The 18,126-nt window shown below is 42.2% G+C and overlaps 1 protein-coding gene across 1 annotated transcript in view; it reads right to left on the reverse strand.

Annotated features, from left to right (window-relative positions):
* The window catches only part of TPH2 (tryptophan hydroxylase 2), a 105,626-nt gene that overhangs the window by 40,844 nt on the left and 46,656 nt on the right, over positions 1 to 18,126 (reverse strand). The window contains exon 8 of the mRNA XM_025926348.2: positions 362 to 488. Within this exon, the coding sequence (XP_025782133.1) occupies positions 362 to 488 (127 nt within the window). The remainder of the gene's footprint in view (positions 1 to 361; positions 489 to 18,126) is intronic.

Here is an 18,126-nt window from a genome sequence, read left to right on the forward strand (position 1 = left end):
CTTTTATAAGTAAAGTTTTATTGGAACACAGCCACCATTCATTCATTTACATACTGCCTCTGGCTACTTTTGCATCACAGTGACTTAACTGAGTAGTTGTGACAGAGACCTTATGAGCTGCGAGCCTAAAATATTTACTCTCTAGCCACTCCTTGAACAAGAAGGATAAAATATAAACATCTTAATGGCTGATAAGCTAAGAACACGTTGTACATCAAAGGAACACAACACAGTAATCACTGAAGTCACCATGCCTTCTCCATAATATTTGCCTTGTAATCATCATGAATGACTCTAAAGCTTTGTTTACCTTACAAATGGATATAAATAGAACAGTTTTTTTCATTGAAAAAGAACTCACGGTGGCTAGTTTCTGAACATCTTCATCTGATGCTCCCAGAGATGCCAGGCCTATTTCTTGTGAAAACTGAGCAAACTTAGGATCCGCGAGTAGTGGAACATGTCCCAGGAGTTCATGACATGTATCTCTGACAAGAAAAACATCATAAAAACATGTTATACAGGAAGTCCAAACTGTCACTGGTAGAACAAGACTTAAAATCCTAAATAGAACCTTGTTACTATGATCAATTACCGTTACCAAATTTCATCAGTTCTAAAACTTTTTATCACCTTTTAACATCTCTGAAATCCAGCCACACCTCACAATTCATGGCATCTTAAATCGTGTGATATACTATATTTTTAATAAGTTGATAGCAACCACTATTTTCAAGTGCTTGCCATATGCCAACCACATGGGAAGTGTTTTATGACAAATACTGTCTCTTTTAACCCTCAAGGGAAAGTTAGAGAATTAAAGTAACTTCTTAGTGCAAAAGCCTATAGAGCAGGGATGGGCAACCTACAGTCGCAGGCCAATCTAGCCCACTCCCTGTTTTCGTAAATAAAGTTTAACTGGAACACAGCCATGCCCATTCATTTATGTATTGTCTGTGGCTCCTTTAGACTAGAACGGCAGAGTTGAGTAGTTGTGACTGAGACCAGATGGCCCATGAAGCCTAAAATATTTACTAGCTGGCCCTTCACAGACAAAGTTTGCTGTAAGGATAAAGCCAAAATTTTAATCCAGCTTGTGGTGATTTCTAAACTGTTGCTTTTAACACTTAAGTTGCACCGCCTGCCATGTTACACTTTGCGGACAGCAGAAAACAGCAGAGGGATTATATTGTCATCATCAAAGTGACTTTTCCCATAAAGAACTTATCTGCCTATTACACAGGCAACTCCCTTGAGCCTGCACGTTGGAAAACCTTCCCAGTCCTCTGCTTTGGGCAGCCTGAACTAGGTAATAATAGAAGCTTAGGTCTGTTCTCATTTGCCTGAGCTTCCATTTGGAGCCAAATGATCAGGCAAAGGCAAGTATGTGTCACAGTGAAGCAAGGCAGATGCCTTCCTGAGTCATTGCCACGAATCACACATTGTTCCCTGATACCAAGCTATATTAGAATGAGTTCTCCTATGACTCTCTGGGAATGGATCGAGAAGCTGCAATACTTAATTTTCTTGACGAAAAGTAATTAGCCAGGTAGTCTTTGAAAGATGTTTCTTGACTTCACCTGGCCTCCTCTGAAGTGTATCACTTTCAATAGGTGCTAAAATATAAATGCCAGGTGCTACCACTATTATCATAAGTATAAAGTACATTGGGTGGTTACATGGTTGAAGCAAGTGAATGGTGGTCAAGGGTACAAGACTGATGCCCATATAAAACAGATGGCATTACTCAGTCAAAAAATCTTGTTCCCACAACTCAAACCACATCCCCAGCCTTGGCTAGCCACTTCACAGATACGTCAGGTTGAAAGGGTAGCCAAAGGAGAATGTGTAGATGGGATACTAAAAGAAATTCCCAATTTATTCCCTGTCAGCTGTGTGCCAATAGCTTTCTTTTTACACAGAACTGGATTTGTGGAAAAGAAAGATGGCAGTTACTCTCCACTCATATTATTTAAGGCAGAGAATCAGACTCATTGGATTCTAGGGAATAAGGAGAATTCAAATATTATCTGAGCCCTTCATTTGACCTATAAAGAAATTAAAAAGAGAAGGGAGAAAAGAAAGCTAACATATTCTGAGCTCCTATTATGTGTTGGGTACTGTACTAAATGCTCTTGTATCATATTAATTTATCTATACTTACAAAGAAGACTTATTATTGCCATTTGATAAATGGGGAAACTAAAATTCATATAAATTTAACTATCTTTCCAAGGTCACAGTCTCAATAAAAGACAAGATTTGAAATCAAATTCCTCCAACTTAAACAGCTGTCCTCTTTCTGCTCTGTTGTTTTAACTGGAAGATGTGGAGTAAATGAGAAGGGATGGGTGAGGGGGCACAGCTTACGTGGTTGGGAGAGAGCTTAACCAAGTTGGTTAGCACAAGTGCAAATGTAGTCAGTATGTTGTGAATCTCTTTTCCTGCCACCCAGTGGCCCCCCATTCCTTGAGGAGAATTTTTAAGAATATCTATCTTAAGATGAGTCCTATCTAAAACCAATTCAGTCAGACTCTCTGGGATAGACCAGAGTATCTGCATTATTCTAAAGGCGCTGAAGGTGCTAAGAAGGCACAGCCAAGGTGGAGACCCGCTGTCAGAAAGATGATGCTCTGGAGCTCTACTAGCAGGCTTCAAGCAGCAAGGACATGAAACTAACACTCAATGTGATTATGTAATCTTGAGCTGCTCAAATTTAATTCCACTGAAAAGACATCATAATACTGAGGAATAATGAAAGGTGGTGAAAAATAGTTCACTAGGTAGTTAATCACTTCTTCACGTGCATTTGATTCAGTTAAAGGTCTAAAAGTTCTATGCTGGGAGTGGACCCTATAGACGTGCTCCTGTTTTTTTAAAAGGCCATGCAGGGGCACCTGGATGGTTCAGTCGGTTGGGCATCTGACTTCAGCTCAGGTCATGATCTCGTGGTCTGTGGGTTCGTGCCCCATTTCTGACTCTGTGCTGACAGCTCAGAGCCTGGAGCCTGTTTTGGATTCTGTGTCTCCCTCTCTCTCTGCCCCTCCCTAGCTTGCACTCTATTTCTCTCTCTTTCTCTCTCTCTCTCTCTCAAAAATAAGCATTAAAAAAAAAATTAATGAAAGGCCATGCAGTCTGCACTGGTGTTGGAATTAGGATTGAGTGGCCCACCATGGATAAATCTGAATAACTCCATTGTAGCTTATAATGTAAATACTAAAGCACCCCTCCCTATCCAGGCAGAAAAGATGACAATAATAATTCCAAAACTAGACCAGATGTCAAACTGTGGGGAAGTACTGAAGGTGACATAAACAAACAAGGTAAGCAGAAACTAAAATAGTGATTATTGTGACCAATGCATATTGAATGCTTACTATGGGACAGGTACTGTGAGAAGGCTACTGCAGAGGACAGTCTTCTATCTACCTAGGTACTAATGGAATTCAAAAACATGAAGATAGAAGCAAAAGTGAAAAGTTGGCAACTACAAAGGAAAAAAGAAGGAAAACACTAAGATCCAAAGACATTAAGGAGTCAATTCCCTATAATAAAAAAGGAACTAACGCCTAGATTTTAAGTTAAGGTGTCATTATCAGAAACCTATAATTCTCAGCCACCTTAAGAACCTTTAATCACATTGCAATGACAAGGTAATCCAACTATATGGAGAAGAGGATAAAAGAAATAAATCTGACAGAAAGAAATCATACAATATGGCAGAATACACTATTTCCTTAAGAAGGAAAGCCTGAAGCAAGATGTCTAACAGAATTACTAATGGAGCGTGAGAGATGCCCTCTGCCCTGTGATAAGTAGAAATGATTTGTGTTGTATCTCAGTAGTCTGTGTCTTCTTCTCAGCTCTGTGTCCACACAGAGACCCTGAGAAAGACCTGCAGCTCAGATTCCTGAGCAAGTGTGCATGCAGCATGGACAATATGGACAGCAAGTCCACTTCTCATTGAGCCAAGGCTCTGCACACCCATATTTCAAGACCAGAAACAAGCTTATTGTCGTTCATGACTTTGGTGCAACATTCTCAGAAATTAACACCAGATCATTCCCTATCCCAGTCTTTGGCTTAGATGTGCAGTGTAGACAAAGGTAACAGAAGTGCCCAGAAACTCTTCAAGCAAACAACAAAGAGATTTTTAATGTTACTAATAAAAGCAATTACTTAGCTTTGAAAAATTGACATTTTTTTTTAGTTTCTTTGACACCAAAGGATCTAGAAGCTTGGATTGACTATGATTTTTAGAGGCTGAAAACTGTTACAGACTGTTGGGAGTCTGAGGGAAAAGGCTGAGCTTTGTCTCCAACCGTTGTATTAATTAGGTTCCGTTGGGCTGAAATCATGCCATTTCGCCCTATTTTACAAAGTACAACAGTGATTCTGTCCTGCATATAACATAGTTCACGATCCCTCCATTGGTTGTATCATCCACAGCCGGACCCCTGAGTATCTAATTATGAACAGGGTTCCAAGGTGAGTCCACAACTATTGCCTTATCACAACAGATCTCTCTAAAAAGATTCAATTATTTGGCTATAATTGCACCTGTCAGCACATGCTGCCTCCAATCTCTACATCGGCAAACTTTTCTCTTTTTAACTCACATCCCTTTGATGCATTTTCGCCTGAATAATGCTTTTCAGAAGGCTTTTCACAAAAGCGCTCTGTTCACTGGAAATGTAGGACCTTTCAAAACTGTTAACACTGTAAAACATCATGTCTCCTTTTGAAAAAAAAAAAGGAAAAAGAAAAGCTAGAGCTGATATCAGACTCTAAACTTTTGCTGCTCTAAATTGGAATCTTCTCTGATAAGCCCTGTTAGGAGGATTCTAAAGCCTGCTGAAATGGGCCCACAAAGGGGCCTGGGCAAAGTGCCTCAGGGGAATTCTTAAATCATTCTAAGAAAGTTGCGATCATCTTGCTACGGGGAAATAAGGGTCCTGGTTGTTAAGTTCACATTCAAAATGAGTCTGGCATTTTTCTCCTCTTATCAGTTTTCAAAGCTGACTCCTCACGCTACGTGTTGAACAACTCCTTTTTATTTCTGCTGTAAATTAAAGCCTTTAGGACGCAGTGAGCCAGCATCCAACATTTGCTTCCCATCCCAAATCAGTGCATCTGTCTTTTAAACCATATTTCTATAGTTTTTGTTTGTTCTAAATGACACAGAAGCCAACGCTTTAGCTAAATCATGAAGGGAAGGAAAGCAAGATGAGTGGGCGGGGTGAGGAGTTTGCACTGGTGAAATGGTGCGGGAGGATGAGCTGGGAGGCAAAATTGGGTATCTTTTTCAGCTTTCACACAACATTTGGTGGGTGAGTGCAAGTAATCTGGGATAACACCCCGGGACACGTTGAAAAGGGGGTGACTTGGTTTGTTTTTACTGCACCGAGGAGATGATAACAGGACTTCATTTGGTATCGAGGCAATTTTCCTTCAGTGATCTCCTTGGAGCCAAATACGGAATTCCTTTGGTTTAGATTTAAAATAGCATACTGTAAAATCTGGCCCAGATAAAATTTTAGGCAGCCCTTATGATCACTCCCTCTTCTATCTCTATTGCAGTATAGATAAATAGATACGTGGCCCTCTTTCTGTGAAGCTGAGCACTTGGATATTGCCCTAGAGGAAATCTTTACTTTTTTCCCCCTAGGAATCATCAGGAAGGCCACCAATGTTACTCTTCTTCACTACAATTCTTTTGAGACCGACAGAACATATTATAGTTATCTTTTTTGAAATTTTGTTCAAGAAGCATTTATTGTATGCCTGTTATGTACCAAGTACTATGCTCGGAAGTGAGGCTTAAAAGTAAATAAGACATAATCCTAGAATAACTCTTAGAAAGCCACCTTACGGTTCCATAAAAGGGCAAACAGCAAGTACTAACTTTCCTGATCCAGTGAAAGACACAGTTTGCAGCTCTTACACGTACCATAAAAGGGTTGCAAGGGAAACTATTGATATGTCTTTAGTTCCCCCATCATCTCAGATATTTCTTATTCCTTGAAAAAATAAGGAATTTTGAATTCTTTCTCTGCCCCCTCCCCAAATTTCACTAAATATTAAGGACACAGTATATCATAATGGTTAAAAGTATATACTCTGAAGTCAGACCCAAGTCCATTTCCCACATTCCTGCATAGGCAAATGACTTAGAGCAGTTCTGTGCAATAGGACTTTCTGCAGTGCTGGAAATATTCTTTATTTGCATTGTCCAGTATGGTAGCTACTTGAAATGTGGCTAGCACTACTGAGGAACTAAATTTATAGTTATTTAATTTTAATAAATTTAAATAGCCATGTCTCTACCACATTGGACAGCACAGATGGACTGTTTGCTCATCTTTTAGAATGGAGATTATATGGGTCCCTATCTCATGGAGTTCTTGAACAAGGATTAAGATAACCCATTGAAAACAATATTTCCCAACAAGTTATGTATCATTAATCATATTACATTAAATTATACTTACACCTACATCTGTACCTCAGCAAGTTTGCCCTTTCGGAAGATATTTTATCACTTAAACAAGATCTAGTAATCCTCTCCAAGACAGATGTCATGCCATGTTCGTCTTGGGGCACCTGGCACATAATAGATACTTGATAAGTGCTATTTCAACTCAACTGAATGGAGTGGTGATGATGGTGCTCTCCGGCTCCATAACGAGGTAAATCCAAGTGGCTCGCAAGTACAGTTTTCCTAATTTCCAGTGTAGCATAAGGGCATTGAACTAGGTCTTGGTTTTGCTATTTCCTAGTTGTAGAGCCACAGGGAAACGACCTGACTTCTTTGAACTTTGGATTTGCCACCTGTAAAATGATGACAGCCCTGCCTCCCTCATAAAAATGAGTGGAATCATCCCAACAGAACATGTGTGGGAAATGTAGATCCCTTTTTCCTTCTCTTTGGTGGTGGTGGCTTCTGTACAGGTCAATAGATGTAACTCTCTGCACAGCAGTGAAGAGGTATGACCAGTGGTTACGTCTTCCCTGCCTAATAATTTCAATCACTTTGAATTTCTTCTTCTGAACTTGCAATTTAAAAATGCAAATATTCCTGAAAAAAAATTCTCCCAGGCCATCTCAGTCTTCCACACCTGAAGGTGCATAAATGAGTTTCTCCTTGACTACATGGCACTGAGGGAACATGAATTGTGGCTCAGGTGTGGCGTTAGGCAAACTTTGGAGGTGGGTAGGAAGGAATCCTGCTTTGAATCCACTAATATATATTTATATATATTTGAAGGCTTTACCCCAAGTCACAACGGATAACAGCCTAAAAGAACAGAAACAGAGCTCCAGCAGACACTTAGGTACAGTTTGGTTTCAAAATGCACAGGCTTTAAATAATGTATAGGACTTTTTATTTTTCATGGAATATCTATTGTTAGAGTGCTTGGGACACTTGAGACAAAAGGCTCTATAAAAAGTCTTAGGGTATATTTGCTTTTAGGCACCTCACAAAACTAGACCCAATTTTATGATTGAAAACTTAGGAGTCCAGGCTTAAGGAACATACGTGGCCTTGTAACTAAGCTGGAATTTTAGGAGACCTGTCAGCCTCCCCAGGAATTTAAGAGCTACCAAGAAGGAGTGGACCTATTTGGTATTTATATAAAGCTTTTCTTCTCTGCAAAGATCAAAGCATTATTTCATTATCCCTCACACAGAGAGGTTAAGTGGCTGCCTACAGTCATGTGGAGAGCTGATAGTGGGGCCAGGATTTCAGGTGCTGCAGCCCCTAGGTCCTTCCACCTGAGGAGACAAACACAGCAGCCTTCTAGCTGCATTTCCACACCTTAGTGAAGCACTATCCCCTTCCCCTCCCCCTTCCTGGTGAAAGAGGAAACGTCTCCTCCTGATAAATAGGGCAGGCTCTGGCCCTGTGAAGATCAAAGGAGAGGGTGGGATTCTAACAAAGACTGGTAGCCCAACCGACCAAAGACTGGAGAGGACCTGCATAGCTCCAGATCATCCAAAAGGCACATACAGCAGTTAAGGTTCTGGCACCAAATTAAAGTAAGATTGTTACTCTCAACTATGTCCTATAAAATTGGTGATTAGAAAACCAAGAAAGAAGCTATTCAATGTCATATGCAGAAGTTTCGAGTTTCCCTGTTTAATGGTGCTGTTTAACGTAGAATACTGGCTGATCTCACAGAAGCTGACGCTATAAGTCTACTTGAGTTCAAATCCTGACTACCCACTTACCAGCTATGTGACCTTGAGCAAGTTACCTAACCTTTCTGTGCCTCAGTTTCCTCATTTGGAAACTCAGAATAATAACAGTAACAACTCAGAAGGTTGTTGCATTAAATGAGTTCATCCACATACAATACTTAAAATCGTGCCTCGTACATAATAGTCAATAAATATATACTTGTTAATAGTAAAAAATATTATTGCTTCTGCTACTACAGATGTTGTTGAAATTACCTGTTACAGACAGACAATGACAATATTTTCAGGTCTTGGGGCCTCTAATGTCTTAACTAGCCCTGGGAATACCCCAAACCAAACTTGCCCTGAAGCGGAAGATGGCTGCTTTGCTGAGGGTGTGAGCTCTGGGTTCAAATGCAAGAAAAGGAGGCCAGATGGGATTGGCTTTCTGAGAATGTGCCATTTCCTGAGAACACAGAACGCTTCTGTGTAATCCTGAACAGCAACAATGATAATAGCACCGTGGAGAAAGCCAGTTGGCTAGGCAGGAAGCTTGGCTCTGCCTGCGCTCCAGACTCCTATGGGAAAGAGCAGGTTTAAGCTAAAGAGAGTTCATAGGAATGAAGGTTAAACTCTATAAAGTTCTGGCTTATCTTCCCAGCTCTGCGGTAAGACCTTGCCCGGACTCGCCTTCAGCAAGTCCCGATATTAAAAAACACCCACAACAGTCAGGGCTTAAGTCAGACAAGTTCACATGCCCAGAATCTCTCAGATGGCAGCAAGGAGGGAAAATTGAGAAGAGAAAGATCCTATTTTCCTCTCATTACAGACCTAGTGAGAGGCATCTGTTAGATCAGGAGAGGAGCAGCCAACCTTTCTTATAAATGTGAAAACCTACGTCTTTACCTACTGATGCTATCACTTAACAAATGAGGATTAATGTCTGAGCCACAAGGAAAGAAAATAAATGGCATCTTCTGCCAGTTTTAGAGAGGGTTCTGTTGTTCTAATAAGCAAAGGCTAAGCATAAAACTCATTCACTTTACTTAGAAACAGATGAAAAATACTGTCAGAAATAATTCACTTTTATTTTTCTTATAAAATTGAAACACAGCAGTAATTATAAGAAAAATCACCTGACTGCAAAGCCTTTTTAAAACTTTAAAACAGTTATATTTAAAGATAACATTAATTGCCCCTAAAATGTTCAACTGTGACAAGAGAGAATTTCCTCAACGCGAATGCATTTAGTTGTATTATAGCAATAGACATCGCAATATTTGTCAGTGGTGTCATGAATTATTTCCTAATGGTGGAAGTTCGCCCTGTGATTTGAAAAGTGGCCTACCAGGAGAGAGCAGAAGAAGATACACCCACATCAGTACGTGCCGAATAATCAATCATCCCAGCGCAGCTCTGAGTCAGGAACTCCCTCACTGAATAAGCTTATACTATGCTGTGCCAAGTATATTTTTGTTGCTAGTATGTTAAGCCCAACATCTGAAAATAAAATAGAATGAATATTTTAAATGTTTTCACTAAAACATTTTTAAAAGGCATTTCTGATACAAAATTGCATTATTACTTTGGTAATAGTTCTTCTGGAAAGACAGATATTGTACTGGCTTGACCTCAAAAAATTGATGTCAGAGAATGTACATTTATATTTAAAATTCCTGGTTGCTCCTCCCTGAGAAATAGACAAGGGGTAGAGGGCATGTGCTATGGATGTGTATTTCAACACTGCCCTGGCAATGTTTTAAGTTTCAAAGGGCATCCAGTACAGTACCATGAGGCCTCGGCCACCTCTGTTCAGAAATCTAGATCAGGGTGGGTTTGGCCTATGTTGAGGAGAACTAGTCCAGACTATACAGGAGTGAGTGAGTGAGTGAATGAGTGAGTGTGTTTGTGTGCATGTAGCCTTAGAAAATAGGGTTTTCTTGACCTATCCTTCTTCACTTCTGAGATTTCAGTCAATCCACACAGCTTCTGAAGGAAAGCATGAAATTTGGCCCCAGAAGAATATGGTTTTCTTGAGCTATATATATTTTTTTTAATATTTATTTATTTTTGAGAGAGACAGAGCACAAGCAGAGAAGGGACAGAGAGAGAGGGAAACAAAGAATCCAAAGCAGGCTCCAGGCTCTGAACTGTCAGCACAGAGCCCGACACTGGGCTGGAACTCATGAACCTCAAGATCATGACCTGAGCTGAAGTCGGATGCTTAACCAACTGAGCCCCAGGCATCCTGAACTATATTTCTTATTAAAGAGCTCTGCATTTCTGAGGAGCCTGGGTGGCTCCGTTGGTTGACCTTCTGACTCTTGATTCAGCTCAGGTCATGATCCCAGGGTCGTAAGATCAAGCCCTGCATCAGGCTCCATGCCCTGCTTAAGAATCAATCTCTCGGGGCGCCTGTGTGGCTCAGTCAGTTGGGTGGCCAACTTCGGCTCAGGTCATGATCTTGCAGTCTGTGAGTTTGAGCCCCGCGTCGGGCTCTGTGCTGACAGCTCAGAGCCTGGAGCCTGTTTCAGATTCTGTGTCTCCCTCTCTCTGACCCTCCCCCATTCATGCTCTGTCTCTCTCTGTCTCAAAAATAAATAAACGTTAAAAAAAAAATTTTTTTTTAAAGAATCAATCTCTCAATCTCTCTCTGTCTCTCTCTGTCTCTCTCTCTCTCTCCCCCCCCCCCATCTACCCCTCTCCTCCACTCATGCTCTTGCTAAAATTAAAAATCAAAAATTAAAAAAAAGAGCTCTGGGGTGCCTGGGTGGTTCAGTCAGTTAAACGTCCAACTCTTGACTTCTGCTCAGGTCATGATCTGATGGTTCACGATGGAGCCCCACATCAGGCTCCATGCTGACAGTGAAGAGCCTGTTTGGGATTCTCTCTCTCCCTCTCTCTCTCTGCCCCTCCCCACTCATGCACATGTGCTCACTCACTCTCTCAAAATAAATAAATTAAAAAAAAAATAGAGCTTTGCATTTCTAAGATACCACTGGGCATCAGGACTCCAGATGTAATTGAAAATCATATACACAAGTACATGTGCACATGCAAATTCGGTTAGCAGATGTTCAACAACCACCTTGCACAAAACACATTCAAGGAGTCTGTAGAAACTATGAGCAAGAGACCGCAGATCCCCTGGAAGGACATGCCCAGGGAGGAGAAATCAAAGGAACTAAAGCAGAGCTAGGGAGAGTGGAATACATACTGCATCTGAAAATCCAAAGCACCTTGTAAGAACAAGAAGCCTGATGTCAGAGACCAAACCAGGGAGTGAGGGAAAGGTCCCTGCCTACAATTTGCTTCTCCTCCCAGTATGCCTGAGACTCCTCAACTGAATCACAGCCACTTCAGCAAGAAGCTTCTAGAGACAAATCCAGAGATGCTGATGCCTCCCTGATCCACTCTTCTCCCTGGGGGAGGCGAGACATGTCATTCATGTCAGACATGAATGACACATCCCCCTACATGGGTCCCTTGGGAACCCGCACTAGTGCTTGGCAGGAGTTGCCAATCTCCTAGAACTTCTTCTTAATGTAATATTTTAAATATTAGTTCAAATATAACTTAGAACATGTCACAGGATGACATTATTTTTAATGTTTATTTATTTTTGAGAAAGAGAGAGAGAGAGAGAGAGAGCATGAATGGAGGAGGGGCAGAGAGAGAGGGAGACACAGAATCTGAAGCAGGTTCCAGACTCCGAATTGTCAGCACAGAGCCCAATGCAGGGCTCAAACCCACGAACTGAGAGATCATGATCCGAGCCATCCAGGCACCCTGGAATGACATTATTTTTAAAGTTAGGACAATGAGCTTTCCTGCCTTTTAAGTGGGACAATATTTGGGGTTAGTTACACAAAGGCAGAAATATATACCTTTTTAGCACCATGTAAAGTGCAGACTGGTTCCCTCTTTTCCTCTCTCTGTTTCTTTCCCTCCTTCCCTCTCTTGCTCTTTTTCCCTCATTTTAATAAGGGGGAGGTGGGGACAACTTGCACATTTCTTTTTGCCCTTCTTCTCCAGCTTCACAGTGAATAACCACTTTTTTATTCTGAAACGATCCTTATCCCAAACACAAAATAGATGAGCAGGATAGGATGCCCCTTACGGGTGTGATTGAAGAGAGGGTCCTCTGAGCCAAGTGACTTATCCTCACAGCTTCAGTTGCTGCCTATAATTGCACCAGTAAAGGTTCAGGGTTTTGCCTGAAGACAGTGAATGTGTAAAAATTGGTCAAAGGGTGTCCAGACATGTCCCTGAAATCAGAGTAAAGCCACTGGGAAGAGGGGAGGACACTCCCCAATACAGGGCTGCAGCCTTTCCGACAGAGGCCTCACCAACACACCGTGCATGCCCAGGGCTTCAAATAAATCCGCAGGATTCACTCCCCTGTACTCCCTCACTCCACGGATCTCTGACTGGGTCTGGGACTCTGAGTGTATCTCGAACCTGGCACCTCCTGATAGCAGTACTGTCCATGGCTTCAGCCCACACAGGACTCAGTTTTCACCTTATATGCCAGGTTTGGGGATCCACTGCTCCCTCAGTCTGACCTCCTTGCTTCCACACCGCCTGTGCCAACCGGCTTTGAGTTCATTGCAATCTTATGAAGGAGACTGACACATGCAATTAATTACCACTCAGTGTTGTCAGTGCCATAATCGAAGTGACACAAAGTGTTACAGGATCATCCAGCTCGTACGAGCAAAAACTTCACAGAGAAGGTTGTGACTGAGCTTTCATCTAGAGAATTAAAAGGATTTTACCAGAGCCATTGCAGGTAGAATGAACCACCTGTGCAAAGGGGCAGGGGCATGAACCAGCAGGATCACAGGTATGGTGAGAAGTGCAGTGTGACCGGAGCATACGGTTTTGGAGGAGGCAGAAAGAGAAGCAGAAGTTATCGTTTAATGAGATCAGACTTTTCTCTCTACACACAACACAGAACAACGGAGGTTAAACAAGGGAATGCTATACAGCATTTATGTTTCAGAAAGGAAACAAAGTCTACAGACTGCTTCTCAAAGAAAAGAGAGCAATCACTGGCAGACAGAGCAACAACGTCATCATGACCTGTCAGGTTTCTTCTAGAACAGTGGTTCTCACTGGGGGCAATGTTGCCCCCCTCAGGGGAAAACTGGCAGTATCTGCAGACGCGTGTGGTTGTCACCTCTGGCCTCAGTGGAAGGGTGCTCTTGACATCTAGTGGATAGAGGCCAGGGATGCTACTAAACATTGTGCAAGGCACAAGACAGCCCTCCACAACGAAGAATTGTCAACAGTGCTGAGGATGAGAAACCCTGTTCTAAAAGATGAGGTGGCCAGAGGGTGCACTATGACACAGCCACAGTGGATTTCCCCGAGAGGCAGAGAGGAGACCTGGAGATGGTGGGCCTTCTCAAATGACTGTGCCACAATTCACATGCTGGGTGATGCTCACATACCTATGCACCCTGGATCTCTGCATCTTTCCCTCTCCTTCCACTGAGTGAGAAGGACGCTGCTGTTGGCATAACCTTGAATTTGACCCAATAGATTTATTTAAAGGAAATCATTTATAAACTTCAATACTCAATTAGTGACAAAGTGGCGTGTGATCATAGCCGATCAAAGCATGCAGCCACACAATGGTGATGTGCAGAATCCGTGCCCCGAGTGCTGCATAAGGGGAGAAGGAGATATCTCCACTTCTAGCAAAACCAGTAATCTTTCAATATAGGTAGAAACATAGGGAAAAGCAAGTCAGTCCTCCCAACCAAGAAAACCAGGAGTCACTGATTCTCCAGAACGTTCACTGCTGTCCTCCAGGCCAGAAAACTCTCCCCAAGGAACCAATCCAATCTGCCATCACTTTTTAAATTAAAGTTCCACTATCTGGCCAAGTTTAGAGAACACAGAGCCTTTAGAATGTAAAATGCTGAAAAAGACCAAAGACATGTTTAAAACCCAATATTTGTTGAGAGCTAGGATATCAAAATACATTCTACCCAGACTGAAAAGGAAAATAAAATCCTTTTTTCAGATAATGTCTTTTTGCAGCTTTCACTCTCATTTCTACCTGCGTCTTCAGGGCTCACCTTTGTCTCATTAGCGCTGCCTCCACTACAACATTTCGGCAATTGAAGGCGGTTATTTGGAAGCCGAGTACAGGCACCAAACACAGGGGCCAAGTTGAACTTCACAAAGTGGAGAATCTGCCCTCTGTTGGTTTTCAATTGAGGAAATGGGATTTCATTACAAAGACAATGCCTGGAAAAGTGCTTGGGCAGGAACCGGCACTCCCCGTGTGGTGCCCCATCCATTCAAGGCTGCAGCTGTGAAGGGACTTGGGACTTTGCAATACAAATTAAAGGGATCTTTACAGAGAATTGTGTCTGCACAGTTTACTCCTGGAAGGGTGCAGTGGAAACTGGCACCAGTGGTCTCCTGGGGAGGTGAAGGGAGTGTCAAGGGAGCAAAGGAGGGAAAGGAAGTCACTGTTTACAGTGTGCTTTTTTTTTTTTAAGTTTATTTATTTATTTTGAGAGAGAAACAGTGAGCATGAGCAGGGGAGGGGCAGAGTGAGAGGGAAAGAGAGAATCCCAAGCAGTTTCCACACTGTCAGCACAGAGCCCCATGTAGGGCTTGAACTCAGGAACTATGAGATCATGACCTGAGCCCAAATCAAGAGTGGATGCCCAAGTGACTGAACCACTCAGGCGGTGTCACCACCGCCCCTTTTTTTTAAGTCCACAATGTGCTTTGAATTCTGAATTATGTACATGTATTACGTACTCATAAAATAATAATTTAAAAAACAATGAATGATAGAAAACCCACTCCCCCCAAAAAAAGATTCTGTAAAACACCCAAGTTAGCAAGTCCCAGGTTTCTATCCTCTGACTTAAGCATCCTCTTGTCTGTATGTTCATGGGAGTCATAGAAGAAGAAAACACTCACATCTATAGTGGGAGCTTTAAATTCACTTCTGAACTCCCAACACTTACTTCCAACTACCAGGGGCTTCTCCAGGATGTCCACCCCTGGGCACCTCAAAGACAACATGCCCCAATCCCAAATTCTCCTCTTCTCTCCCTCCTTCCTTGACCCTTCCTTGCCCTTTCCTTCCAAGCCTGATCCTGCTCTAATATTCTCAGCCATTTTTAGAAAAAAAAAACTATCCATTCAGCTTCCCAGTCTAAAAACCTTAGTATTATCTTGAGGACCTTCTCCTCACCCTCATGGTCGCCAAATATTGTTAATTCCATTGCGATGATACTTTTCAAATAGGTGACCTCCTGTCCTATCCCACTGACCTTATAAACTATATTCCTTCACTGGAATGTGAGCTCCTGCTGCTTTTCTAACTTGTTCATTCTTTACACCTCCCCAACCCCCAGTCCCCATCATCTTTCTCAAATACAATTATCTGCTCATGCTCAAGAACCTTGGATAACTCCCTGTTGCCTACAGAATTGTCCAAGTTTGACAAATGAGCATTTACACTGCGAACTGAAAAAAAAAAATCCATCCTTAATACATACTCTATGCTCTGGCCACTCTGGTGTAACAAGCCTTGCTCACTTATGCCTCTTGTGAGCTTCCACAACTTTGCACTTGCTGTCTGCTTGACTTGAAAGCTTTCCCCTCCCTCCCCACCCTGCCTTGTACAAAAACATAAATTCTTATCCACCCTTCTAGACCCCCACTCAGTTTACACCCTCTCTGAAAAGCCTTTCAGGACTGCTTTATACACACCCTCATTATAGCCCTAACCACACTTGCATAATTATTTATGTTTCTATCTCCCCTGCCAGAATGTGAGCTGCTTTAAGAAACAGCTGCTATATTTTATTCATCTTTGAATCCACTGCACCTCCCTGCTAGCATTGCACATAAATGTTTGCTGAATGAATTGGCTGAAAGTACTTTGGTAAAAATGTAACACATTATCCCAAAATTTTATAGATCTCTGTGGCTAAAATCTCATTTCTTTGCCCTCTCTCTCTGCATACCTATTGGCACGCTATCGCAGGTCTCACGAGGGCCAGTTATTCAAAAGGAACTAACAAAGTGCCTGCTATTTGTAAACAGGGCCATTTGTAAACCCTCTGGGCTAGATTTAGAGATTGCCTTTCTAACTCTGACAATGCTCCTTTGAGTACTCACTCCAGTATAAGAAGCATTTCTTTTCCAAATGTCTTGAGTCCTATAAGTAGTAACCTTTGTTTACCCTGAAAACACTTTCAGGGAAGCTGAAAGGAGCTTAGAAAGCAATGTAGTGACCCTGCTGGGACCTACCTGGTCAGTGAGCCACCTGCCTGCTGAAGAGGAGGAGGGGAACTTCAGAGGCTCAGCTCAAATCCCTGCCTACGTCCACCACCCCTGCCTACGTCCACCACCACCACCAGCTAGTCAACTGCTTCAACCTTCAAGGACTCTCTGCTCCACGGTGAAGATCAATGGCAGCCCATTAATCACAATATTATTCTAGTAAAACAGCATCATAAGCAAAGTGATAACCCCAGTGTCCTGAAGAACAATGGGTAACAAATGAGAGTAAGATTAGGGGTCGGTGCTTATTCAAGTGGAGCCCAAGGGGGCAGAGACCCAGTGACAACTCCCAGTCTTGGGCTCTTTGGCTCTTGCTCTTTTCTCTCTACCTGGAATATTCTACCAGGAAATATTTGGAAAGAAGAAAAGGAGGGGGCGCCTGGTGGCTCAGTCAGTTAAGTGTCCGACTCTTGATCTCAGCTCAGGTCATGATCTCACAGTTTATGGGTTTGAGCCCCACATCAGGAGGCTCTCCACAGAGCCTGCCTCGGTTTCTGTCTCTCCCTCTCTCTGCCCCTCCCCCACTCGTACACACTCATGCTCATGCGCTCTCTCTCTCTCTCAAAATAAATAAACAAACCTAGGAGTGCGTGGGTGGCTCAGATTGTTAAAATGCAGATTCTTGACTTCAGCTCAGGTCATAATCTCACAGTTTATGAGTTCAAGCCCCACATAGGACACTATGCTCATAGCAAGCCTGCTTCAATGCCTGTCTCCCTCTCTCTGCTTCTCCTGGCATGCTCTCTCTCTTCCTTTCTCTCTCTCAACAATAAATAAATGTTAAGAAGAAAATTCCTAATAAATAAACTTTAAAAAAAAAAAAGGAAATGTTTGCATTCAGGTCTCTGTTTGAATGTCACTTCCTAAGAGGCTTTCCTCATGACTCAACCCAAAAGAGCAACATCCACTACTTCTCACCCTGTTTTATATGTCTTTAAAGCACTTTTAGCACATCACAGCACTTACACCCAATATCATATTACCTAGGTGTTTGTATGCTGACCATTGTCCTCTACCTCCACTCATTCATCCAAGAGAACAGGGACATTGTCTTTAGACAGGGACATTGTTCCTAGACAATCTAAGCACATAGTAATCTCCCAATAAGTGTTTTTTTTTTAAAGAATAGAAAGAAATATTCAAGTAGTTTACAATTTCAGTAAAGATGTAAGACCCAAATTAAAAGGTTAAAATCTAGCATGGTTAAATACATGTAATAAGTGGATGATAAGGAAAGCAAATAACATTTGCTGAGGAAAAAGCGATTGTGCATGGGGATGGCAAGAGAATGTTTCCCAGAGATGAGATTTGTGTCTGCCTTGAAGGCAGTGGAAAATTCAGTAAGTTTAAGAAACCGTGCCAGTAGGAGCCAAGATGGCGGAACAGCATGGAAGCTTTTTGTGTTTCGCATCCATGAAATACAGTCAGACCAACACTAAACCATTCTGCACACCTAGAAAACTGACTGGAGGATTAACACAACAATCTGCACAACCTGAACCACAGAATTCAGCAGGTACGCGGCACAGAGAAGTGAACTTGGGGAGCGAGAGGCACAGGAAGGGAGGTGCTTTTGTGGTCGAAGAGAGGACAATGACTGGGGAGGGGGGAGAATAAGGG

The sequence above is a fragment of the Puma concolor genome, chromosome B4 (assembly GCF_028749965.1).
Source record: "Puma concolor isolate L17-30 chromosome B4, mPumCon1.1.hap2, whole genome shotgun sequence".
NCBI lineage: Eukaryota > Metazoa > Chordata > Mammalia > Carnivora > Felidae > Puma > Puma concolor.